Source organism: Gallus gallus, chromosome 12, assembly GCF_016699485.2.
Source record: "Gallus gallus isolate bGalGal1 chromosome 12, bGalGal1.mat.broiler.GRCg7b, whole genome shotgun sequence".
NCBI classification, from domain to species: domain Eukaryota; kingdom Metazoa; phylum Chordata; class Aves; order Galliformes; family Phasianidae; genus Gallus; species Gallus gallus.
The window spans coordinates 10,560,694-10,586,448 of NC_052543.1; the positions used below are offsets into that span (position 1 = coordinate 10,560,694).

Sequence of the window (25,755 nt, forward strand, 5' to 3'; positions counted from 1 at the left end):
CTACGACTCTTGGGAGGCAGACACACAGCAGTAGAACAAACTGCCACACGCCGTTCCCGCCACCGCGGCACAGCGCCACTGCCGCCGCATGCGCCCTCTCGTCACTCTCCTCCGGGCTCACTCCATTCCTCCTCTCAGCGGGGATGTATGTCTTCAAAAGTGCAAGTTTACCCACCCCCCATGTCACCTTTTGGTAAATTCTAACTCCTAACACCTCCGATATAATATTAATATCGATTTTCTGATGATGATTCTTAGTCAGTGCCTTGAAATAAAGCGCGGAAAGCTCTCTTTGGCTTTTTGTCCCCCCCCTCCGTGCGAATGGTTCAGCCCATCCCGTCGCCTTCCCCGCTCCGGAAGGGGCGTGGCCGCACTGGGGGTCAGTCCGGGCGTCGGGCACGCGCCGCCGCTGTTGGCTGAGCGGGGCGCGCGCGGGCGGTTTCACCTTAGCGCCGCTCGTCTCAGCACGGCCCTGCCATGCCGCCGCCCGGGCAGACACAGCTCCCAGACTGGGACGGCCTGAAGCTCCGCGTGCGGACCCTCATCGCCACGCACCGCGTCATGATCTTCAGCAAGAGCTACTGCCCCTACTGCCATCGGGTGAGGAGGCGCCGCGGGGCCTCACTTCTCCTGGGCCCTACGCAGACCCTTCCTTTCCTACCGGGCCGGAGCAGGCCTCTGGTGCGGCCCCCGGGCGAGGCGGGAGGCTCCGGCCTGGGAAGTCCACGTGGAAGGGGGGCGAGAGCTGACCCTGCGGGCACCGCGCCCTGCGAGTGGTGGGCCGCGATCTGCGGTGTCGTGTCCTTCCCGCCCATTGGAGCCCATAGTATTGAAGTGATGCGAGGTCGGAGCTGGGTCCTCGGCGGTTTTTTCATCTTCCAGGGCAGACGAGTGTGTGGGAAGCACTGCATGACGCTTTTTCTTCTGTCGGGCTGCTCTGGGATCTGTTAGCTGGAGGTCGGGGTGCTGGCCGTGTGCTTGCCTGCTGAGGGCTTGTGTCCAGCTTGAGCAAAGCTGCTGCTTAGAGGATAGGCTGAGCTTTCTGCTGGCTTTTAAATTGGAGGGAGAAGGCTGACTGTGTTGCAAGAGCATGAGTTCCGAATTCCAGCCGTAACGTATATTTTACCAAAGAAAAGTTACTAGTGATGAGTTGTGATGATTGGAGGGAACAGAAATCTTTCTAGCCCTGTTATATATGAATCACACACAGCTGTAACTGGTGAGCAAAAGTTTTAAAAGAAGAGTAGGATCTTCACTAGAGTCCTATAATACCATCAGGCTTCATTTATACCCCTCACAGAATCAGGGTGTTTGTAGGCACTGTGAATCATGAATGTTTATAAACATTGTGTTATGAAATGTTTAAACCTAATAGTACTGTGTCTGATGTGGACATACTGAGGGAAAAAATGTGAGAGGAGGTGTGGGATTGAGTTCTGATAGTCTTCAGTGGAGCGGGCAACCAGGAAAAGGACTCAGAAGCTGCACTCCGTTGTGTAGCTTAGGTTTAGTCACAGCAGCTCTTGTGAGGGAGGATATGTTGTGAGCATGCTGTAGGAGTACATATTGAGTATATTCTGTCTCAACTTATAACTGAAAGTCAAGGTCTTGGGAAGGGAGGCTTCTGTGTATAAAACAACAGGACAAACGAATCAATTTTTTCTTGCCAAGAATGTTTTGGCAGAAAGCTAGCATAGTAAGCAGCTATCTCCTAATAAAACTTGTTTATCTAATCAGTGTAAGTTTGAGAAAATGAACTAATGGTAGGCTGGTCATCTTGCTCAAGTGCAGTCCATCTGGCAGAAATGGTATCTTCTTTTGAGGGGAACTGCTTGTTGACGACTTCAGTGCTGTTCTTTGAGAAATACTTAAAGTTGTCCCTCACTGTATTGTTCTTTGTGCTTTCAGTGGTCCTGACCAGTCAACTGTTGGCATGCATGGTGCTCAGTCCAGTGTTTTTTCAGGTCATAAAATGGCATAGCAACTTCTCAAACCTTGCAACCTATTCATTCATCTCTTTTTGGCATTGCACTGGGACTTGACTAACACAAGGAGCTAATGAGAAAAGTAGGCTTATTGCAGTCCAGTAATTAAATTCTAGATTACAGTCCTTTCCTGCATTCGTATGGAATTGCTCCATCAGACAGCATTAATTGCATCTAGGAAGCAGTCAGATCTGGGGAATAGTGTCTTTATTGCTGCAAAGTAGAGAACATGTATCTGGAGTAGGGAGAGGCCTTTCTCATGGCCCTTCCTAGGCAGGAGAGTTAAAAGACCTCATATGAATGTTAAGTAACAGGTGATAAATTTGGAGGGGTGGGATGTGAAGCAGAGAAGAGCTCATAACAGGTTTTCTTGGTTTATGTTCCTTTTTTGAACAGGGAAGAAAGTTAATATGATGAAGAAAGCCAGTAGAAATTGTTTGTATTACGGAGGGATGATTAGAAGAAAGGTTGTGGAGGGAGAAGCCACCTGAGACATCATTTGCTAAAAGAAAGAAATATCTTCAATAGTATGAGTATTATCATCTCCTCCCTATGAAGACTTAGAAAATAGCGAAAGGAACGAGAGAATAATGGCTAATGCAGTGTTCTAATCTAGTCTGTACAATTAATGAAGCGGATATAATTTGGAAGAGTTGTTACAGCTTGGGTATTTAGCCTATAATCATATAGTTCTGAATTTGTAAAGACAGAGATATTAATACTATGCAATGTGTCTCACCATGGATGGCTGTTAGCAGTGTGCTTTTGGTAGGATTAATTGAGAAACTGATGATGTTTATTGCTAGTTCAGAGTACATTCATGTTCTAGAAGATGTGTGGGAAGAATTCTTTGTTTCAAACACTCCATTCCTGGAGGCATTCATGGCCAGGCTGAATGGGGCCATTTCTATATTTACTGCTATGTAAAAATTTTTCTGGAGTCTTTCTTTTGAAAACCTGGGAAGGCTTTGTATTTCATTACTTCAGTTGTGCTGCTTGGTCTGCAGAATTCTTAGTATTTACTAGAAATCATTTCCTGTTTGCTTTCTCTAGACTACTCATGATTGCTGTTAGATTTCTGTTCTTGCTCATATTTTCCAAAGCAAGATCTAGTCTCTCTTGCTCGTATGGAAGATTTCATAACTTTGAGCATATAGTTATCACTCTTGTTTCTGCTTCATCACCACTAACACATGCGTAATCTATTCATGCAATCTATAATAACTGCTTCTAATTGGGATCCTGTTATTTGTCTGGTTCTTTTTCTCTACTCTGTATCTTCAGTAGAGAATAAACATCACCTAAAGGCACCGCTTTAAATTTGTCTTTTCTTGAGTGTAATCCTTCCTTGTTCTAAAAATGTTGTCTGTCCTGTCCTCCCCACTGCTGTCTGTTGTTTCACTGTTGGAGATGCATTTGTTTTATATGTATTTTTTAAGGGCACTGATGAAAACTTGCCTGTTGCACCCTGCTGTTCAGCTGCAGACTAAAACAACAGCCAAGCAGGAAATTTTGTGACTTCCCTTCAGAGTTGTAGTGTGCTACTTGATAGCAGCAATCTTTTTTGAGCTTTGCTTTTTTTTAGATATTCCATGGCATTCAGCTTGGGCTTATAACAGAAATTGCAGAGCAGGAGCAGTTTTGCTGCTGTTTCCCACTCACTCAGCCCATAGCTGTGGTCTCTCCAGTAAGCAAGCAGGCCCTAGGGTAATAATGAGTTTAGAATGAAAGTTTTCAGGGCTGTGTAGATGGTTTTAGAAGTCTGGGCCACAGGATGTCTTAGAAAGAGGTTGGTTTGTTCAGCCTTAAGAGGAGGATAAGGAGGGATTATATTGCTTAATCACCCACTTGGTACCTGATAGGGAGAACAGCCACAATCTCAGTTTTAGAGCGAAAGAACAAAGGACAATATGTACATTATTAAAGAAGGTATGTTGTAATGAGATGAAAGGGAAATTCTTCGCTGGGGGTGGTCAAACATTGGAACAGCACAGAGATGCTGTGTTGTCTGTCCTTGTAAGTATTCAGAACTAAGTTGGACAGTGCTTTACCCAAGGTGATCCAACTTCATGTTTGGTCCTGTTTGAGCAGGCAGCTGCATCAGGTGACCTCCAAAAAAGTCCACTCTAACTTCATTTATTTTGTAGGTGTAAAATTAATGCTGTTACCTATACAAACAGGGTTTATTTTGGTATGTTACTGTTTCACTATGATGTAAGGAAACTTGTTTCATTAATACATAATACAAAAGCTATATATTTGTCTTAATAAAGTTGAAACTATTAGAAAGCAGAGAGCAGTGAAATACTTGGCGCTTGGCATAGTAACCTCATGGATCACAGTGACACAAAAAGCTTTTATCACATTTAACATTTTTAAGCTTATTAAATGTGATTCAACTTAGTGAAGTGTTGTCAATAAATATGAGTTCATCAGAAAGCTGGTTGTTGTTGTTGATTCAAGAAAAAAAACCTTCAAGGCATACTAAGCTGCCATTGAGAATCCAGGCTGGCAAGGAGCATGCAGAAGTTTAGCTATAGCTTCTTGCTAGAGCTGTTCTTATATCAAGACAGGGTGAAAAGCAGATATTTCACCCAGTGCCTTACAACATCTCTTTGCAGAGGTAAGTCTGCCAAGATATATTTTAGGAGTAAATATGCCAGCTATAACATTACCTGTGTTATGAGGTATGTCCTTGTCAAACTGTGAGAACAGTTCGCTCAATTTCAGTTTTGCCAGTTTTACAAATAGATGCTGCCATAAAAAAATCTCATTTCTGAAAGGCTGCTTGATTTGAATCTGGTGGTAGCACTCTGTCCATTCAGAACTAGTATTAGAAGAGCATCCAGAACCCATGGAGGAAAAAAAAATAGCTCAAGTTATTGTGTAGGGTGGCTTTTGCTCATGTACAGAGGTGGTTGACTGTTTCCGTGCTGGCTCCTGGATACCTGAAACGTTTAGGATGTGAATTATTTAGATGGGGAAACAAAAAAAAAAAAAGGCATGTAAGTTAGAACTGCTCCTGTCTGATCCTGGAGGCTGAGGCAGATGTTATAACAGAAACCCAAAATCAGAAATAGAAAAAAATTGCAGTCTTGTCCCAAGCCTCAGAGTAGGATGCGTGATAGTTCAAACACATCTGATGTGCTCTTTGAAGTCACTCACTGATCTGGATTGTCTTCCACCTGGGCAATGTGTTTCAGTGTCTTGCTGTCAGGAAAACCTTTTCCTGTGGTCTAATAATAATCTCTTGAAGCAGTTCAATCCCATCAGTTATTGCTTCCACTACCACTTTTCTTCCTTACGGCAGTCAGTTAATTATTTAAACACAGCTGTTTTTCCACATCTTTTCTTCACGTTAAACTCATCGACTGCTTAGATTAATTGTTCTCCACTTGTTCTAAATCTTTTCTGAAATACAGTGGCCAAAACTGAAAGACTGAATACAGGGCTGGCAGGCTTGAGCTGCCCTCACTGTGTGTGCTTAGAGATTACTCTTGTGGCTTTTTATAATGGTTTTGGGCTTTTTTGCTTAACAGTGTTTTTGCAAGTTATCTTCTAATCCCCATTCTTCTTTCTTTCCTTAGTACTCACAAGGTCTGACTGCTGCATGATTTTTCTTCATGATATTTTTCTACATAGCAATTATTGTCATTGTTTTTACCTGTTCAGGGGATGTTGAGGTCTGCAGCTAAGCCAATTGTATAAAGAAGGTGTCTCTTAAGATCTGTTAAACTTTTAATAGGAGATTACTCTGTGGTTTACTTCATCTGAATGCTGTTAAATAGCCTGACTTTAAATGAGGACTGTGCAAAATGTAGAAGTAGTGCCAAACTTTATGCAAGACATCTATGGCTATACCCTCAAAGAATTATAATTGAGTCTTAAGTCCTTATACATTTGTATAATTGAGAATTAAAAGTCTCCATTTACCCTGAACTGTGTATTGGATCTGGTAAAACTTTACCTTGGCAGTCTGCCTGGGTACAAAAACATTGTGTCCTTTTCTGTTACAGGTGAAAGAACTCTTCAGCTCTCTAGGTGTACAGTATTATGCTTTGGAACTGGATGTAACTGGTAAGTAGCTGAAAGAAAGTGTATCAGATGTTGCTTAATGTAACTAAAGCTGGGTGAACATGCATGACTTGAAGCTGTCTTGAACTAACTGTGACACTTAAGGAATCATGGAAAGGACTCATGAGGATCATTGAGTCTCAACTTTAAGTGTACAGAGACGAAAAAGTAGTTGGGCTTCATTATGGATTTTAGTGTGGGGGGTACGTTCTTAATATAACTAAAGACTGCTTCTTTCTGTACAAACCATCAACTGATGTTATGTACAGAGGATGTGATATCTGGTTTCTCCTTTGAGAGTCCTGTCTTTCAGGAAGAAACCTTTGGTAGTTTTCTCTTACCTCTCTTTTATGGCTTTTATGAATTGTTAACGTTTGGTATGGTGTAACAGTGACCTTCATAGGGAACATTGCTGAGTCATTGGGAAGAATGTGAATTCCCCAGTCTTGACTGTTATCCATTTGAGTTTTTTTCTAAAGCCTTTACTTTCACTACTCATGTAATGTGTTATACATGTGCATATAATGCATGTAGTTTTAAGAACAAAGTTTCTAAAATAATACTAAGTTCTTCATCACACCATTAGTAAGCTGTTGATTATGTATCATCATTTGATTTTATATTTTATTTTTCCTGTGCATAGAAAGAAAATGTAGTTTCTAATCCTTTATTTTCAAGTGTGTTTAATCAGTATTCGAGGGGGAAAATGTGTTAGTAGTCCAAGCACCTCTTCTGACTTATTTTTTACTTTTTATTAATAAAAGTTGAGATGCTATAAACTAGGCATAGCCCAAGATATACACAGTACAGCTCTCAGTATTTGTTTGATTGATTTCCTGAAATTACTTGTCATGAAGAATATGTTTCCTTCGCACTGATGGTAAATAAATACTGTCTTGGAGTAAAAAGATTTTCAACCAATGATCACTGTAAAATCTTCCCACATTTACTACTGTGCAACTGTTGAGAGCTCTAAACTGAGCCTGCCTATTGGTGCTGGTGATTCAGATGTCAAGTCAGTCATTGATGGCCTTAAAACAGGAAGATTTAAAACAGCATGGCAGATAGAAAAAGCTTGAAGATACTTTGAACATGACCATGTTTATTCTTCTGATCTCTGAATTCTTATAATACAAAGCTGCTGGGCAAAACTGTGTGCACTTAGGCGGAACAGAACTCCAGACAGTTCTACTGGAAAAAAGAGGCAGTCTGTATGATCTCTTGTGGTATCTAATCTATGTATGTATTATATATATAAATACATAGCTAAATTGTATTTATTTCTTTCATCTATTATTATGAATTTTTAGCAATATTTAGACTAATACAAAAGTTAGTATGTATGTGTAAATATATATAGAAAGTTAAATATATTTTTAAAATTTTTAAGTGTGGTACCAAATGTTACACTGTCAGGATGGGATTCTGGAAAGAATCCAGAAAATATGGGACTAAACTTGTTTACTTCAACTACTTCAGCCTGAAGGATTTTGACTCGAAATACCTATTTATCCTCCATATTTTAGCCAGCCTTTTTGCAGAGTATTTTCTGTGTTCAACTTATGTAGAAATGTGTTGCCTAGAAAATAATTATTTTCTTGACAGGCCTATAGTGTATTGCAGTCTACGCCTTTAAAATGTCAGCTTATCTAAAAAGTCCCTTCTTGAAAATAGTTGTTTAATGTACCCTTTTCATTTATTTTTAGATGATGGACCCAGTATTCAGCAAGTGTTAGCAGAGCTAACTAATCAGAGGACGGTTCCTAATGTTTTTATCAATGGAAAACATATAGGTGGCTGTGATGCAACTTACAAGGTAACTTTCTTTAAAAATAACTAGGAGGAGACGAGTGGGGCTGATGTTAGGTCAAGCCACTTTTCTTGTGCTTCTACTGTCTAGCTTGTTAGTGAATTAACTTAGCCTCTCCATTTCTGTTACAAATATGCAAATGTGCATTTTCTTGAATTTGTTTGCAGACAGGCTCTTAGAAAGTTTGTGCAGCACTCAATTCAAGCTGTAGGACTGAGGAAATAGACCATCAATTATTTTTAACTTGTGTGTTCTGTGGCCTAAAGTCTGTTGTGCAAATAAAACATGAACATGTTTGAATCTTTTCCAGGATCATAAACTTAACAATTGCAAAAATTTTTGGGATCCCCTTTTCGGAGCAGTCTCAGCTAGATCAAATTACTTGGAGGAGTCCTTGGCCATACAGATACAGAAATTCAGGAACAGCTGTGTTTTCTGTTATAATGTTGAAGGGGAAGTAATTAGACTGAGTGATCTAGGTCAGAAAAGGCATTGTATTTCAATTTTTGCTTAGAAGCATGTGGTGACTTGATTTTACAGGCTTATGAGAATGGAACACTGCAAAGAATTCTTGGGGATGTCAAAGATGCAGAAACCTATGATTATGACCTCATTGTTATTGGTGGTGGCTCAGGCGGACTCGCTTGTTCCAAGGTATGACATGAACAAGTTGTATATGAAACTTCATCAAAAATAAGTTCCCATATTAATCACAGTAGAATAAAACAAAATATATAATCATGATTAGTAGTGTTAGTCTTGTTAATTAATCAGTAGCATTCTTAGTAATTTGCTCATTCAAAGGATGACAGCCTGTATGGACCACTTCGTAGACAATGACTATTCAGGTCTTGATGTAATGATAGGTTTTAGGTTCCTAGCTGAGAGTGGAACTTTTTAAGTATCTCATCTTTATGTGCAGTGTACAGGCACTTGAATGCTTCCAAACAGTAATCTGGAAAACTTGCAGGCTGTTTTTTGAAGTACTTGTGCATGTTAAGATCCAGGACTACCAGTAATCTAAAATGAAGTGTGTTCAATTGTTATCTGAATGAACTGTTTCACACTTCATTGTTCCTTCTAGCTACTTTTTAGAAAGAGTAATAGATTGGGCACTTCTTTCACAGTTAGCTGTTATTCAGAGTGCCACTAGACTTGGGATGCCAGTACAGTTTTCTACATGAGGGATTGGAACCTATGCTTTCCACTTCTCAGCTAGCTATCTTAACTGTTAATTTATGGTTTGGGCATGGTGAGGTTGCTCTTGGTAGCCTTGCTGACTGCTATACAACAGTACAGTTAAGCATGTAGCTATAACTAGATCAATATAAGAAAGGTAAAGAAAGAGATATGACATTTTGATGTGAGTTCTTCCTCCAGAATTGTGTATATATCATAATAGTCAGTTACAGGTGGTTGATATGGCATGGACTTCAGTGTCCTCAGACTGAAGAGGGCTTCTGAAAGGCTCTCTTATTTCCTGTAGTTACAGTATAATAAGCTGTTAAACGTAAATCTCCCTCCACTTTACCCCACAACTGCTTCACTTAGCTAGTTGTTTTCAGAATGCTACGGACCTTTCCTCAATAGGATATGAGCTGTAAATCTGGTGGTAATTACCAACTTGTTCAGAGTGCAAGAGTTCAGTTATTTAGAAAATAGGAAATAAGTGGATAATTCTAAACTTGTTTGATCCAGAATCGCAGCAATTGTATGCAGGAGCTCTTAAACAGATTGGTTCAATCCTTTAGGTGTTTCAAAGCCCTTAAAAAAAAAAAATCTAAAATTGAGTAGATTCACTCAAGTGCTTGGTCATTCCATGGATATAGGGTTATAGGATTATTCAGTTCGAAATGGACATTAGATAGATACCTAATCAAAGTTCTGGCTTCAAGCAGGGTGAGATAAGGTTATGCAGGGCCTTATCTATTTGGGTCTTGAAAATCTTCAAAATCTTGAGATGCTGGTGTGTCTGGGTATCCTGTTTTCCTGCTTGACTGTCTTCATGGAATTAAGTTTGTTCTTCATACTCTTATTTCAACTTTGGGACTTAGTCTTTTATCCTTCCACCACTTGCCACTGCAGCAAGCATGGCTCCAGTACTGTGACTCTTAGGCACTGGAAGGTTGCTGTTTTGTAACTGTTCTCATAGGACATGAGTGTTTGATAGTGGAGAAGGTAGAAGAGCTACACATGGCAATGAGACTGATTAGCAAAAGAGCCTTATATTAGTGCTAAGTATATCATGAGTACAAATGAGCAGTCATATTTCTTGGTCAAGGAAATGTTCACTAATGCTGGTTTATCTCCCATTTTTTTTACAGGAAGCTGCTACCTTGGGAAAGAAAGTGATGGTATTAGATTATGTTGTGCCAACGCCCCTGGGAACCTCCTGGGGTAAATATGGTGTTTGAGTACCAGTGATAGATGTATTGATTTGTAAGAAACTATGGATTTGTATTCTTCGAAATTATGGCAGAATTCCTGTAATTCTAGAACATATAACAAAGGAGTTGCTTTCCTGACATGTCTGGATGGTTATTTCTGTTTTGTATATTGCTAACTCTGTTCTTTGTTAAATATTGTTATAATTCAGTTTCAAACTGTGGCCGAACGTGTGTGTGCGTATTCACAATCTTTTGTCTGTTTGTTTTTATTTTAATGCCTTTCAGTTCATCTGGTTTTATTTCATGAATGACTGATCTAGGTTATGTCTAAAACAGCGTGACTGTATGGCTATGCATGCATCACCTTTTTATAATTAAGCAGCTACTGTCTGACCTTGTTAATGCTATTGGCAATTGAGAATGAGTAAGGAATTTCAGTGGTCAGACTGAGTCAAAGTGTGAATGTGCTTTCATAGGTTTAAAGCAAATCCATATTTCAGATTCCACAGGATAGATAATACTGAACTCTGGGCTTTTTGTCGTGCTTTCTCGCTGATCCAACTAACTTAAAAAGCACCCTCTAGGTAGCTATCCTGGATCTATGTTGAAGACGTCACGTTAAACCCTTCATGTCTGGATGAGTCAGATGACTTCTTAAACTGAATACAAATTTGTAACCTTGATGTACTCGTATTTTAAAATGTCTCCAACAGCAGAATTTTGTGTTAGTTTTGTTGTAGTATCATGAACTGATATATGGGTGACTATACAAAGCACGCAGTAGAAGCATAAATATTTTGTTCATGCAAGCAATAACATGCTTCTTCCCATCTTAGGACTTGGTGGTACATGTGTAAATGTAGGTTGTATTCCTAAGAAGCTAATGCATCAAGCGGCTCTTCTGGGGCAAGCACTCAAAGATTCAAGGGCATACGGCTGGCAGTATGATGAACAAGGTTAGTAAGAGCATAGAGGACAGACAAGACTGTGTACAGATGACTCTGAGATAGGTATATGACAGTTCTGTGTACTTCAGACTTAGGTAACTATTGAACTCTGCTTCTGTTTACTAAGTGAATCAGAATGATTCTTCTTCCTCGAGTCATACATAAAAATCTTTAAGATTAGAAGCTAATTGTGTTTTGTTCCATGCATTATCTCAAATTAATGGATGAGCTTTTCAAATGGGCTTATTTCAAATAGTTACAAGTCAGGTAAATATATCATGGTGATTTAAGACTCTAATAGGTACCATTGTTACTAATAACAATGATGGCTGCTTAACAAGATGTACAATGAATAAGATTTGAGCTTTTCTTTAATGGTTCATTGTTTTGGTTTCTAAAATATGAAATTGATGGCTTGTTTCAGTTAAACACAACTGGGAGATCATGGTAGAAGCAGTTCAAAACTACATTGGCTCTTTAAACTGGGGCTATCGATTGTCCTTAAGAGAGAAATCTGTGACATACCAAAATTCCTATGGAGAATTTGTTGAACCACACAAAATCAAGGTATGTGGTATGTTTAAAAGATTTTATTTAGTTGGGAGGGAAAACTTGGGCTCTTGAGCTGTCTTTTAAATTCCATAAAGGAAAAATCTTCATTCTGACATTAACTACTTCAGTCAGCCTAAAAGAAGTCGTTCCTGAAATAAGTTACCAATTTAAATTAATGTTTTGCTTTATTATGTGTCACAGTGCAAGTTACTAGATTGGCAAACATAGGAGTAAGGTGGATATTGGTTAAACTGAAGTCTTGCATGTATATGGCAGGGTAGTCTCAGTGGCTAGTTTTGCTGAAGGTCAGCTGTCAGAACCAAAAAAAAAAAAAAAGCACAGAAAACCTTTAGCAGTAACACTATGCCAATTGGAAACTCTTCATACTAAGAAACGTACTACTTACTGCACGGACTGCAGAAATTAAATTTGGATTAAGCACTTGCATAATAGTGCTAGATAGAACCTTATGCTGTATCAGCATAAGAATTAAACTGTCTTGCAAGACAGAGCATGTGCTGGCAATCCTGCTGTGAGTGATAGTAGTGTAGCAAGGATAGCAAGAATTGTGTTTTGAAGAAAACTATCTGGATAAGTGGCTGCAATTGTCTGTTTTCAGTATGAGCTTATGAAGGCTGAAATGTCTTTCAAACCAAGTGATTAGTGCGGAGGAGATGGTATGCTTTACTTGCCTCATCTACCAACTGTTTTAGTGTCTGCATATGCAGGTTATCTGCTTAATAGTGTTCTTTTTTATACAAATAAAGTAGAACAAACTTTCAGTAACAGGTTGTTGTACTTGATGAACTTCTGAGATCCCTTCCAACCTAAACGATGTGATAACTTGCTGGGGAGGAAGCTTCTCTTTCTGTGTTGGTAAATAAAGAAGAAGAATGAAGATTGGATTTTAGAAGAGATGCATTGCCAGAACAAAATTCCCCATTGGCCTTTAGAGATCAAGAAAATAACTAAATTACTTTTAATTCACTTACAATAGGGTATTAGGCCCTCCTAGAGAATTTAAGTGATTTTTTTTTTTATTTTTATTTTTCTAAATTAGCATAAGAAGTGATTGATGTTATTCTGTAATTAGTTGGTCTATCCTTGGAAGCAAGGGGTGGAAGAACACCCTTCATTTGTTGCGGGTTTTTATAGTTTGAAGTTATCAATTACTCATGTAGATTAAATTGTTCATATGAGCAGAATTGAAGTAGTAACTGATTTTAGGTGCTCTAACCTAAAAGAACAGAGTAATAGTCTGCTTTAAACTCGTAGTTCATCAGTGATCTGTATGGCCTGTCTAAATGTTTGAAACTACTTGCACTTAGTTCTTAAACATATCTGCAATGTTTAGGTGAAGATTGTATTTTTGTTTTTTACTTCATTGTAAAACCTATGGTAAAAACTTTTGTATCTATATAAACAGGCAACTAATAGAAAAGGACAAGTAACCTATCACACAGCAGAGACTTTTGTCCTGGCAACAGGAGAAAGGCCTAGATATCTGGGTATTCCTGGAGATAAAGAATACTGTATTACAAGGTAAGATTAAAAGGCATAATGGACTGAATTTTTTCTGCTCTAATGCTTGTAAAGACCTGTATTAAAAGAGCAATGTAACTTCTTTTCTTTTTAGTGATGACCTCTTCTCCCTGCCTTACTGCCCTGGCAAAACGCTAGTTGTGGGTGCTTCCTATGTGGCACTGGAGTGCGCAGGATTTCTTGCTGGTTTAGGTCTAGATGTCACAGTAATGGTGCGTTCCATACTCCTTCGAGGCTTTGACCAAGAGATGGCAGAAAAAATAGGTGCCCACATGGAAACACATGGTGTAACGTTCATCAGAAAGTTTGTACCTACTCAGGCAAGTGCTTTCTTAGCTTCCTTCTCTTTGCACAAAATTACCTTAAACAACACAGGTAAAAATGCATATGGTTTCTACTGCTTAAGATCATTCTAATCTTGCAAATGTTTCTATAGGTGGAAAGGCTGGAGGATGGCACACCGGGAAGACTAAAAGTGACAGCAAAGTCTACTGAGGGTCCAGAATTTTTTGAAGGAGAATATAACACTGTAAGCATTTCTGGATTTGAAATAACTAAATATAGCAGTGCTGTGAAAATGTATTAAAATACTTTAAAAGCTGTTCAGGATAAGGCAAAGGAAAGTCTTTCTTGGCAAATAATTCAAGTAACTTCCTGGCAGGAAAAAAAAGGGGGGGGGGGGAGGGGAAGCGGGGAATTGAATAATCATCTTCAATTGCACCTCCTCAGCAGAAGAGGTGAAACTTAAATGAGTGGAATTCAGTTTTTGTGCATTGTCTTGTTCTGTTTTGTTCTGTAGCTAATGTTGCATTTCTGAAACAAGTTGCACACGAGGGAGGCTGAGCTGGTGACTCCACTTCCTAAAATTTTTTTAACAAGTTACTTCAATTATGAATGCTTAAAAGCTGTATCAGAGAAAAGTAAAACCTAATCAGCTTTACACTTCTGTAAAGTTACTGTATGTAATTTTTTTAGGTTTTGATAGCCATTGGTCGGGATGCATGTACCAGAAATATTGGCTTACAGACAATTGGTGTCAAAATCAATGAGAAGTAAGTATTGCTAAGCTCCTGCAAGCCACTGATTTAGTTTAACTTCTTTTTAATAGTATCTAATGATACTGATACTTTTTTAATCCTCTTTTTTTTTAACCAAGCAATTATATGAATCTTTGACATTTTATCCTTTTTGGATTTGAGTACAATTTCTCAAACTCCATTTCCATAGAAGAACTATTCTAGTACCTACTTGCTGGCCACTGTGCTCCTGCAATACACGTAATACTTACTCTGTTAACTTATGAGGGGAGGCCTGTCAAAAAAAAAAAAACAAACTTGAAAGGTTTTAGTGTTCTTGTTTCAGCGTTTTGTGATGGCTGTTCCACATATGTGAGCTTAAACTGTAGTTCTACAGGAATCTTAGTATACTTGTGGTGTGATTTCTTATCATTTTTTTTGTAGTAGGCTTTTAAGTCTTCATGTAATGCTGTAGTCCTGGATCTTATCTGTCAAGTCCGTCTGAGGACTTAAAGAATTAAACTTCTCACTTCCTTACAGATTTTGTTTGTTTTCTCCCTAGAGTCAGTGCAAAACTTGGTACAAAGGAAGAGGCAGGATTATATAGAGCAGGAGAGAGAAGAATTAGAGTCAGCTTGCAGCAGCTAGAAAATTATTAGACAAGCTTATTCAGGCTCTTCTTGATGGTGTGTAATGGTAGGACAAGGAGCAGTGGCCTAAAACTTGAACACAGGAAGTTCTGTACTAACACGTGGAAGAACATCTTTATGGTAAGGATGACAGAGCACTGGAACAGGTTGCCCAGAGAGGTTGTGGAGTCTATTTCAATAGAGATATTCAAGGCCTGGGTGGATGCCTACCTGTGCAACCTATTGTAGGGAACCTGCTTTAGCAGGGAGGCGTGAACTCAATGATCTCTCAGGGTCCCTTGCATTGTAATTCTGTGATTTAAACATATGAATGATGCAGCTTTTTCCCCATAGGGGAAAATGTAAATTGCAAGCTCTATAGCATTCAAGTAAAAGATAAACGTACAAAGATTTCTGACCAACTTCACTGTCATCAGATATGCGTTGAAAACTGACTTCAACCATGTAGAGGCAAAGGTAACTGATGCTTTGGAGAGTTCACAAATGAAGTGGAAAGGCCATGTTCTTATTTTAAGTACTAAGCATGTTTTCTGAACATCTGTGTCAGAACATCTCCCCCTTAATAGTTTTTGGAGGACTCTGAGGAAGATTGTGATATTGAACTCTGTTTTCTGTTTGTTTTAAAGGAATGGGAAAGTACCTGTAAATGATGAAGAACGAACCAATGTGCCTTATGTTTATGCTATTGGGGATATCTTGGATGGAAAGCTTGAACTTACTCCTGTTGCCATTCAGGCAGGGAAACTCCTGGCCCGCAGGCTCTATGGTGGTAGTTCCACAAAGGTAAATCTGTAAGAACACAATTTTAACTTCAATACTTTTTGCCTTAGAATTGCATTAATATGAGTTGATTTCCCCACATGACTGTGGGGACTGTGAGCATTTGGTAAACAAAAGGAAAGGCTCATAATTTTTCCCATGACTTACTGATTGCACAGTCTAAATGTATATTCTCTTTTTTCAGTGTGACTATATCAACGTACCAACGACAGTGTTTACTCCTTTAGAGTACGGCAGCTGTGGGCTAGCTGAAGAGAAAGCCATAGAAGAATATGGAAAACAAAATTTGGAGGTGAGAGCACTCAATATTTGATTAGCTTGGAGCGTGACGTTTTTTGTGGGTCTGTAAAGGTTATCTCGACAGGCCTTTGATCATGAAAGTGTTGTCATAAGATGATGACGTTACTGGACTCCTAGAAATTCACAACTGGACTTGATAACATGAGAATTGTGTGTAGTGATTTGCATGCTGCTGAGAAGGGTTTGACTTCAGGAGCCCAAAATCAGGTTGCAAAGCTGTGGGTATCATTTTTTTATTGTAACAAATACTGTTACTGCTGAAGTATACCAGACTCCTAGGACTGTCTGTTTTGTATATGTTCTCTGTCCCTACATTGCGTATAAATTTATTCCCGATCTTTTTCTTAGACTTTAGGAGTGTCAGCTGTAATTTGTTTTACCATAATTTCTGGCTTAAGTGATTCTCTGAAGAAGACAGTTCTGTTAGAGCTGCTTGCATGCTTTGTATTTAACTCCTTATGTCCTTCAGATATAGGACACTTTGTGTTATTTAGCATCTGCTTTAATTGTTTTGCGCAGTAAGGTTAAACATATAGTAACTAGATATTAAATTTATACTAACTTAAAAACTTTTCTCACTGCAATTATGATCATAAGCTGTAGCTGTATTAAATGGAGAATTTAAATTGGAGCGAGTGTTTTTAGTCAAGTGTTCCTCTAATAACTTTTGGAAGATGGACTGGGTGGGAGTGGGGGTGGCAGAGAGAGAGAGAGAAGAAAACACTATATTGTTTAACAAGTAATCAAAATGTAGTAGGTTAAATGTCAAATCATCTATCTGCAAGTACAGTTTGAAAAAAATAAATTTTGATTGAATTCATCAGACAATTATGTTCCTGTCTTGTCATCCTCAGGTTTATCACAGTTTGTTCTGGCCACTTGAATGGACGGTACCAGGCAGAGATAACAATACTTGTTACGCAAAGATTATCTGCAATAAACTAGACGGTGTAAGTAGCAAGCCAGAATGTGTGTGTTCAGTGTATTCATGAAAACCTGTTTGGACCAGCCAAAAGTCTGATATGTTATCTGGCTTGACATAGGCCAGCTCTATCTGTTCTGTTAATGTAAGTGTAGTTTTAATAGATTTAATCACTTTGGAAAGATCAGATTGTTTGATGTGTATTGTGTGGTGTGTTTTTTATAACAACTGTTTCAGCAAATAATAGCTTGTGGATTATGAAACTTCATCCTTTAAGGATGGATTCATTGAAGAAGTTCTACAGTTTTTCGTCAAGTTTTGAATGGCTGTACTATTTACAATCCTGTTTTAGGCTTCTGTGGGACTGTTTGTTTTTTTTTTGCCACATGCTTTTTGCAGTGTTCACATGTTTTACAGGTTTCTGCTAAACACACAAACATTTTGATCCTAGAACCTCAGTGATAAGAAATGTGATTTTTCTAGTGATTGGTGGGTTTTCTTGGAAAAAAAAAAAAGTGCCAGTGCTGTGTAGTGTTTGTTTGAAAAACTGTCTGATACAAAGGAAGACTTTGCTATTTAAAATGACTTTGGAGAGAAGGAATTATATGATAGCTTATTTTCACTTATCTTAACCATGCTTACTCTTCCTTATTAACCTACCTATGCCTTTCTCAAAGGCTGCATTTATTGGAGGCAAAAAATGCCAAATGAAAACACTGGAGGGGAGACTTGCCTTACAGAACCCTTTTTTTCTAGCATGCTAGCTGGTGGTGGAAATGTAAATAATAAATAAGGAATTTATGTCTAAATCTGGATTAGAGCTTCTCTGAAGTCATTGTGGAATATTTTAGGAAAATGTTTTAAGCCACATTTTGTATTCCTCTTGATAAATCAATGAATCAAGCGAACTGAAATGGACCACAGTCATTTTTATCTAATTTCTGTAGGCTACTGCCACAACTGTAGATCTTGTGCTACAGAGACAACTTACTCAGAATACAAACCTAGTTTGTTTTAATTTTCCTTTGTAATGGTTCGAGGGAAGAAGAGAACAGCCAGTGAAGCTGTTCAGTATCAGATTTTTTTTTAAGACAGCACAAGCAGCTCCTCCATTTGAATTTCATTGTAGAAAAAATGTTTTCATATGAACATACTGCTTACCTACAAAGTAATAGATTCTAATTTTGTCAACTGCTGTTGATTAGTTTTAGTATGTTTTGAGTTAGTGCTGTTCAAGAATTATAAAACTCACTCATGTTAAAGCTTGTTTTCTTCTGATATAATGGTATGGAAGGCTGAAATAAGCCAAAGAACTATCTTCTTCAGAGTGGCTTGTGGCTTTTTTCCTCTCTCCCAAGACTATGCTATTGACCTGCTTGCATAGCATATAAATTTAAGTGTAGTAGGAGTTTATGTGCTAGAGCTGTGTTAAGCTTTACCTACTTCACTAATTCTTGTTTTCTTCTCACCTCAAAGAACCGTGTAGTAGGATTTCATGTTCTTGGACCTAATGCTGGTGAAGTTACCCAAGGTTTTGCAGCTGCAATAAAGTGTGGTCTCACCAAAGAACTCCTTGATGAAACAATTGGTATCCATCCAACTTGTGCAGAGGTAAGGGGCAAAAGAACTTTATTTAAAGCCTACTTATGAAAGGTGGTTACTTAGGTGCAAGAAATGAATACTGAAGTGCATTTTATACTGAGTGTTGTTTAGTATTTCTTTAACTTCTGACTACAAGATATTGAGATGTGATAGGTGGAGTTAATTGTGCACTGCAACTTCTTTCATTGTAGCAATTTAAAGAACTCTAGTATTGTTATTTCACAAGAAGAGCCTGATAGCTGTGTGGATTATGATACAGAGCAATAGTAAATAAGCAATTGTTTTGATATCTTGCAGGTGTTCACTACGATGGATATTACAAAATCATCAGGACAAGACATCACTCAACGGGGCTGCTGAGGTTAAACCTGCTGTCTTACTTGTTTTCATACTGTGCACACTTAGTTCTGTGGAAGTCCTTATACATCAAACTTGTGGGATAAAATAGACATTTGCATCAGTACCACTGTATGTAGTGCAGTGGGGAGTGGTGCTTTAGTAAGGCTTCCTCAGTAAATAGTGTTGCAAATGGAAACAGTAATACAGCAGGGAAATCTTGAACAGTAAATCCTGACTTTGCTTGGTATCAGCACTAATGTGCTTTTTTGACGTTCTGGCTCGGAACCTTACTCTGAGGTGAGCTATGACTGATGGCTGCCATGCAAGGTTGGGAGATATCTTCATCCAGTCAGATGACTGAACTTCTCCTGAAGGAAATCCTCAAGTTGCACAAATTAAAGTTGACACTTCTAAGCTCCAGAGCCTTGTTTAAATGTCTGAAGTAGAAGTCAAGTATATAACTAAATGAATCTTACCAGTGGTTTAAAGTTATCTAATTTCACTGATGCATTTTGTTTAATTTAATTGTATATCTAGTTGAGGTAAGATGGGCACAAATTGGATGCAGTGGATGAACAGTGCAGTTAAAGTACTAGTATCTCCCTTCAACCAGTCTAAAAATTCAAATCTTCCAAGACATTGCTGCTTGTCACATAGTTTGACCTCAGGTGACATTATGTCTTTAAGATGAGAAATTGGAGTAATTGTGTGTGTCAGGGCTGAAGAGCATAAGTGCAGGACTTGTCAATTTGCTCTTGCTGTTTACAGCTGTACTTAGTGCTAATAGTCTCAAATCTAGCTTCAGCTCTAGTGTAAATCACAGAACCCAGAAATGTTACATCCGTACTCTTCTGTGCAGTATTGAAGTTTGGAAGAGAAGAATCTCGGAATAATCTGCCCTGTTAATACAGTAGGTGCCTGTCCACAATGGTAACATGTATTGCATAGAAAGTCTCTTTGGAGCATGTGTTGCAGCAGAGAACAATGACTTGGTATGCTGTCATACTTCGTGTAGTGTTGTGTACAGTCATTACTCTGAAGCTTTCTTCCCCCCCAAGCCTTCTACTCTGGGGGAATTATGCTTGAATTTGGCTCTTAGCTTTGTTCAAAGAGATGTTTTGAATGACTGTTTTGAACACTGTATTATATTAAACAAGTAATTTTTAACTATTTAATCTGATGTAATATGGCATTTGAAGTTCAATAAACAACACAGCATTTTGTTGTCTGACCTCATGATTTACATTATTGCATACATTAGAAGTCTTAATGTGCTTAAATTATACTGTTTCATATGCAGTACTAATGCTTCCATAGACTTGTGTATTCTGTGATCTCTTAAATGGAAAAGGAAATTGTCAAGTCTGGGGGCTTGCTCCAGAAATCTAACTTGCTTCTACTTCTGTATGCAGATTTTGCTGTTCAAACGAAGAGGGCAACTTTATATCGGTCTGTATAATCCAGAATGTCTTACATATATACATGTTAGTCTTTTATCACCACACCTTGCAGGTATTCTAGTGTTTAGTAACTTTTAAGGTTTTGGGGTTTTAGTATGGATGCCTAGCAGTACTCCAGAGTACTTTCACTGGGCACTGGGGACACTTGCTGAACTTCTGTTACTGTGCTGCAGAACTCAGGGGAGTTGCTTGTTCCTGGCTAGAGCCACCTGCTTGCTGTCTTCTGCAGCATTGCCAGAGCCTTGCATATGTGAAAGTTTTCTTGTCTTAATAGGTCAAATGTTGTAGTTTGAAATAAAATAGGCATAATAATGTAGAAGTGACCAAAAACTCTAAGCTGAAGTGGGTGAACCACGGAGGTTTAACTGAGCTATTTAAAAAGTGAGTAGAGATTAAGATGAACTATGACAGGTAATATTTTGTGGACTTTGCACAATATAAGTAGCTGTGATAGAACTTGGTAAACCATAAGTCAGTCAGATGGCTTTATGCTGTAAGAAACTGACTTGCAATGGCAAAGTTTTACTTCTATAGCCATATTATAGAGGAGACTGGAAAAGGAAACAAATTTTAAGGTAAGGAATAGTGTCTTCCTGGATTTATTATTAGGTAAGCAGGCACTAATTGAGTTTGATTTCATACTTGGATTTGATTAGCAGGTTCAGATTGATTGATAATTACCACTTGCATATCAGTAACATTAGACTAATTGTGGCTGTTCCTTATGTCAGACTTGCCTGGGCTGTCAGCTCTTTCTAAATGATATGTTTCATGCATTGAGACCTCTGGACAGTTAGTCTTTTAAGCTTAAAACCCTCCAGATACAATATACAAAAATGTATCTAGCTACAGAAGCACTATTTTAAGTGATGCAAACTTCTACATGGTGAATATGCTCATATTTCAGTAGGCTGGCATGTAAAGTCAAAGGTGCTATGGCAAGAGGCATGGGTAAAAGCCAACATGTTATGCTTGACAGCAGATGTTAGAATCTGAGAAGTCAAAGTCTAACCAAAGTAAACACTCCTGAATGTAGAGGTGGTTTTTTCAATTGTTTTGGTTTGATTGCGACTGAGTGAAATAAGTAGAACAGATTCCTGCTTCAGTCTTTATTCTGAAGTATCTCTTCAAGGAATCTACTCCTGAAAAGGAACTATCATAAACGCTCAAGTGTCAGTTTTCTCAAGTATTAGAGCTTTGTTGCATTACATTCTCAAAATGCTCTTCTGCGTGGCACTATTCAAACCTCTTGTGCTTTGTGAATGCATTACTTAAAAACATAAATAAATTGTAGGCCCAGTATTAATGGCCAAGTGTGGGGAGAATTCCCTGGTATAGTTCTGAACAGCCTGGGAGACAGCTCATGCCGCTTTCATTATGTTGCAATTTCTGTAGTTTCTGCCGGTCTGCCCTCTGACAAGAGGCTTAAGGGGAATTATGTACATTCTAGTGCAATGAAGTGTAACAGCCAGGTTGTTAGCTTGGTAAAGTAATTGTGAGAATCTGACGTTAGTTTACACAAGCTGATTAAATGGTTCTCAGTAGGCCAAGTAACTGCAGGTAGTAAGCACTAGCACTTTGTATATGTTTGCTTTAGTGACAACAGTAGCCACTGAAAACTACAGGAGAGTCTTTGATGTTATAGGTAGCATTTGAATGAATGTCTGCTTATGTTTGTATTCAATATTCAAACTTGCTTTGATGGATACTTAGCAGTTGCAGTTCTAACTGGGTTTACAATGGTTTGAAGCTGTCTTCCCCCTAGCTAATGAGGAAGCAGATGCCTTGTTCTGAAACTCATTTGCTCCAAATCGTTTGTAAGTTTCAATAGTACAGACATTCGGGCAGTGACATCAAGGGCAAAATGGTATGTTTACGTTTCTGTTGTCATAAATGTTCACCAAATTCTAAAGGGGTGTTCCATGTCCTTAAAACACTGATGGCATTTTACATAATGCTGTTGAGAGTATTCAATTGCTTACTGCATCTGCTGTTAGCTGAAGTAATGGTTTGTCTGGGTCACTGATAACTATGGTATTCTGTATTGGGACTCTAGCTCTAGAAACAGTGAACAAACAGCAAAGCTATGTGCTTTTTAACTTATTGGTGACATTTATCCTTTCCAGGACTAGGAGTGGTTATGATTATAGTTATGAAAACATGGAAAACACTTAATCATCAAGTTGGTGGATGGCTTTCCGCAGAGCATGAATTTTAATTATATTTTGAGCGCTGTAATTGGTCTTAAGTAACTCAAGCAGCTATTTGGCCTGTGCAAAAACTGTGGGGGCAAGTTGTCAGAGACAAAAGAGGGAGCTGAATGTTTTGTAATAAGCCTTGAAAAGCCAGAATAAGGAAAGAATTATTTTTTTTTTTCCCCAACTACTATTTAAGGCTTCAGATTCTCATCACTCCCTTTGGAGTACCTTTGGACAAAGACTTGAGGTGTTTGCTTTTATTCAACGTATCTCAAGTATCAAAGGAAAAAAAATGGGAACATGGAATATAACGGGTTTTTTTGTCACATACTGGAGTTCCTGTGTGTTTAAATCTTGCACTTGTCAAATCTCCCTGAATACTGGCAGAGGAAAAATTCCTGGATGTACCTTAGGAGTTAGGAATGGCAGAGGAAGTAAAGGTCAACTATTTTAATTAAAAATAAACAGTGGATCTAATGAAGCAAACAACCTTTTTTGTGGGTATGCAGTATTATATAATCTGTTCTCAAGGTTGTAATTCAAGGAAATGAAGAGGCAGTTTAAGAACTCCTTAAATGACCTTTTTTAATTGACAGTACACTGAATATAGAGTCTAATCCCAGACATCTTCACCTCCATTAAGGTGTATGAGCTCACGGTTCGGAGACGACTTGCTTAATTTCCAGTGCTGCATCTAAAAATAGCAACCATCCTTTAAGATAATTTCTTTGCATGGCAAAAAAACAGGAGCAATCCTGTGCTCAGAAGTGTTATAATGACAAGATGCTTGGGAGGCATCACTGATTGCTTATTAGCTGGAAGGCAGGATGGAAAATACTGTTTATTTTGCATAGCCGATGTGACTGCTCTGTTGGTTACTTGTGCTTCCTTTTGGACCATCAAATATGGCAATCGTGTGTGCATTGTCCTGCTCTGCAAGGGGAGAAAAGATCAGATTACCAAAACAAACTGCAGATGTGCCTGGAGCAGATGTGTTTAGATAGGGAAGAAAAGAATGACTCTCATACTTTGAGATTCAACTCTAGCAGGGATGGTTTTTGTTTGAGGTGTAGTATTTTCAGCTAGCTTGTCTTTGAATGACTGTCCCCTCTGCTTACAGTCTGAACATGATTGTAAAAAAAAAAAAAAAAAGAAAAAAAAAAGAGGAATGAGGAAAAAGCTTATAAGTTTACCTTCACTATAGCTCCCAAGTTTTCCCCACTATAATGTAATAACAGTCCCCAGCTGTGATTGATTTGACCTGTTTGTTTCTGCTGATGGGAGTAGTGTGCCTGCAAATCCTAAGTATGTGTGAGTTAAACATAAAAGTTATGTTCTCAGTTTGTGAGGCCAAGCGTTTCTAGGCAAGAAACCCCATTTAAGTAGTACTTAGTGTTGTTGCTGTTTGCTTTTAATTAAGGCTGAGAGTTGTGGGTAGAAGCTGGCGTGTTTCACCACCTTCTTGCCTTGTTAGAAATGTGACTCCTGGATACCTGGCATAGGCTTTATGTAATCTTCCTTCTGACTTGCTCTGACTTGGGCTTGCATAGCTTGTGGGCGAAGGGTGATTTAGAGTACTGATGGGGTCTGAACTATTGCTGGTGGTAACTGAGTGGAAGTCATGTGCCAGTGTTATGCATTGGCAGGGAGTCTGTGCTGGCAAAGGTAGGGCAGAAGAGGAAGAACTGGGGCATAGGTGAGGGAAGAAAGGAAAGTTTGGTTTTGTGTAGGATTTGTCATCAGCCTCTTATACTTCCTCTTCTTCCCCACCTTTAGCAGGAAATCATGGTAGAGCCTCCACCAAGCTGTGGTAAAACCCTCTGCTGAGGCTAAGTTGGCCAAGTTTGTTGCCAGCTGGTGCATCTGCTCCATCCATTCCATCTCTTTTTGAGTATATGTAGCAAGCAGATGGACTGGGAAACAAAGATTTTACTGTGTTACTCCATTCTTCCTTCTGTCCTGACAAAGATTGTCTACCACGTAAAATACGAGGCCTTTGTAGTGTCTATCCACAAACTCTGTCCATACTTTACCTGGAACGAGCACCTCCAAAACTGCCCCATTTCTCTTTTCATTCCTCTGTCACTTTCCATGTTTTCAGTTACACTGTCATCTCATTGTATTTCTATTGCTCTTGAAACATTTTATTTTTTATCTTTGACAATCCCTGCCCTCCTCCTGGCTGTGGAACGAGTTTTAAAAGTATTGTTCCCCTGGAAGGTGATTAAAAGTGCTCCTTGATTGCCAGATCAATGTCTCCATAAAATTCCACGTCTCTGCAGAGCCAGGGAGGTGGAGAAGAACTGTTGGGAAACAGGCCAACTGCCTCCCACGTTGGATGAAGCATCACGGAACCACACCCTTCCCTTCAAGCCTCTTTGGCAAAGGGAGTTGAGTTGCTAAATTAAGAAGCCTAGAATTCTGCTATTGAGACACCGCACGCAGTTTAGTTCAGACTTCTCTGGAAGTTCACCTGGCTGATCCGGACCGCAGTCAACAGGAAATGCACATCTTTAAGATGTTGATGTCTTCTACTTAGGTTTGGGAGCAGTGACAGTAAAGGTTAGAACTGTTCTGTCTTACATCTGTGATGTGACCCTCAGTTACTTCACCTCTCGGAAGAAAAGCGCATATTGCAGGAGTGTTGAAGGGATTACTGTTTGCACAGAGTTTTAGAGCTATAAAACGGGATGTGTTAAGAACAATGTCATTGGCAAGGAGCTTTTTGCAGGTCTTTTTCTGGCTGATGACCAGCAGTTGCATCAGGTCTTTCTAACGGACTTACCTCTCCATATTCTTCACGTTCTTACAAGCTAAGAGAATTTAAAACACACACCTTATGCTACGAACCATTTCTTCATCCCTTTGTTCCTGCCTTGCTAGTTCTTGTAGTAACTTCACTAGCAAGTGATCTGAGTTTCGTCTTCAAAAACAAATTAACCAGTAAGTGTGAAATTGATAAGAACAAACTTTTTTCTCCATCTGATGCTACACCTTTGACCTCCTTGTTTGTCACAGTTTTTCCTCTCTTGCGAAAAGATTTGGAGGCAGTGCCGTTGGCTTAAGAAACTTTCAAAACTGTGTCCCCTACACTTCAGTCACAAGTAACACTAATGACAAAAAGAAAAGAAGAAGCAGGTTTGTAACTCGAGGCAATAATAGATTTCCACTTTCTTTCTGGGCTGCTACAA

At 38.8% G+C, this 25,755-nt stretch overlaps 1 protein-coding gene across 1 annotated transcript; it reads left to right on the plus strand.

The window, feature by feature from the left end:
* Positions 1 to 383: 383 nt before the first annotated feature.
* On the plus strand, positions 384 to 20,138 carry TXNRD3 (thioredoxin reductase 3). The gene is made up of 16 exons (NM_001122777.3): positions 384 to 600; positions 6,002 to 6,062; positions 7,766 to 7,875; positions 8,410 to 8,523; positions 10,194 to 10,266; positions 11,093 to 11,212; positions 11,628 to 11,770; positions 13,182 to 13,297; positions 13,392 to 13,617; positions 13,734 to 13,826; positions 14,273 to 14,349; positions 15,590 to 15,746; positions 15,928 to 16,035; positions 16,898 to 16,993; positions 18,442 to 18,576; positions 18,865 to 20,138. The coding sequence occupies exons 1-16, from the start codon at positions 478 to 480 to the stop codon at positions 18,931 to 18,933; spliced, it is 1,821 nt and encodes a 606-aa protein (NP_001116249.1). The 5' UTR covers positions 384 to 477; the 3' UTR covers positions 18,934 to 20,138.
* Positions 20,139 to 25,755: the final 5,617 nt, after the last annotated feature.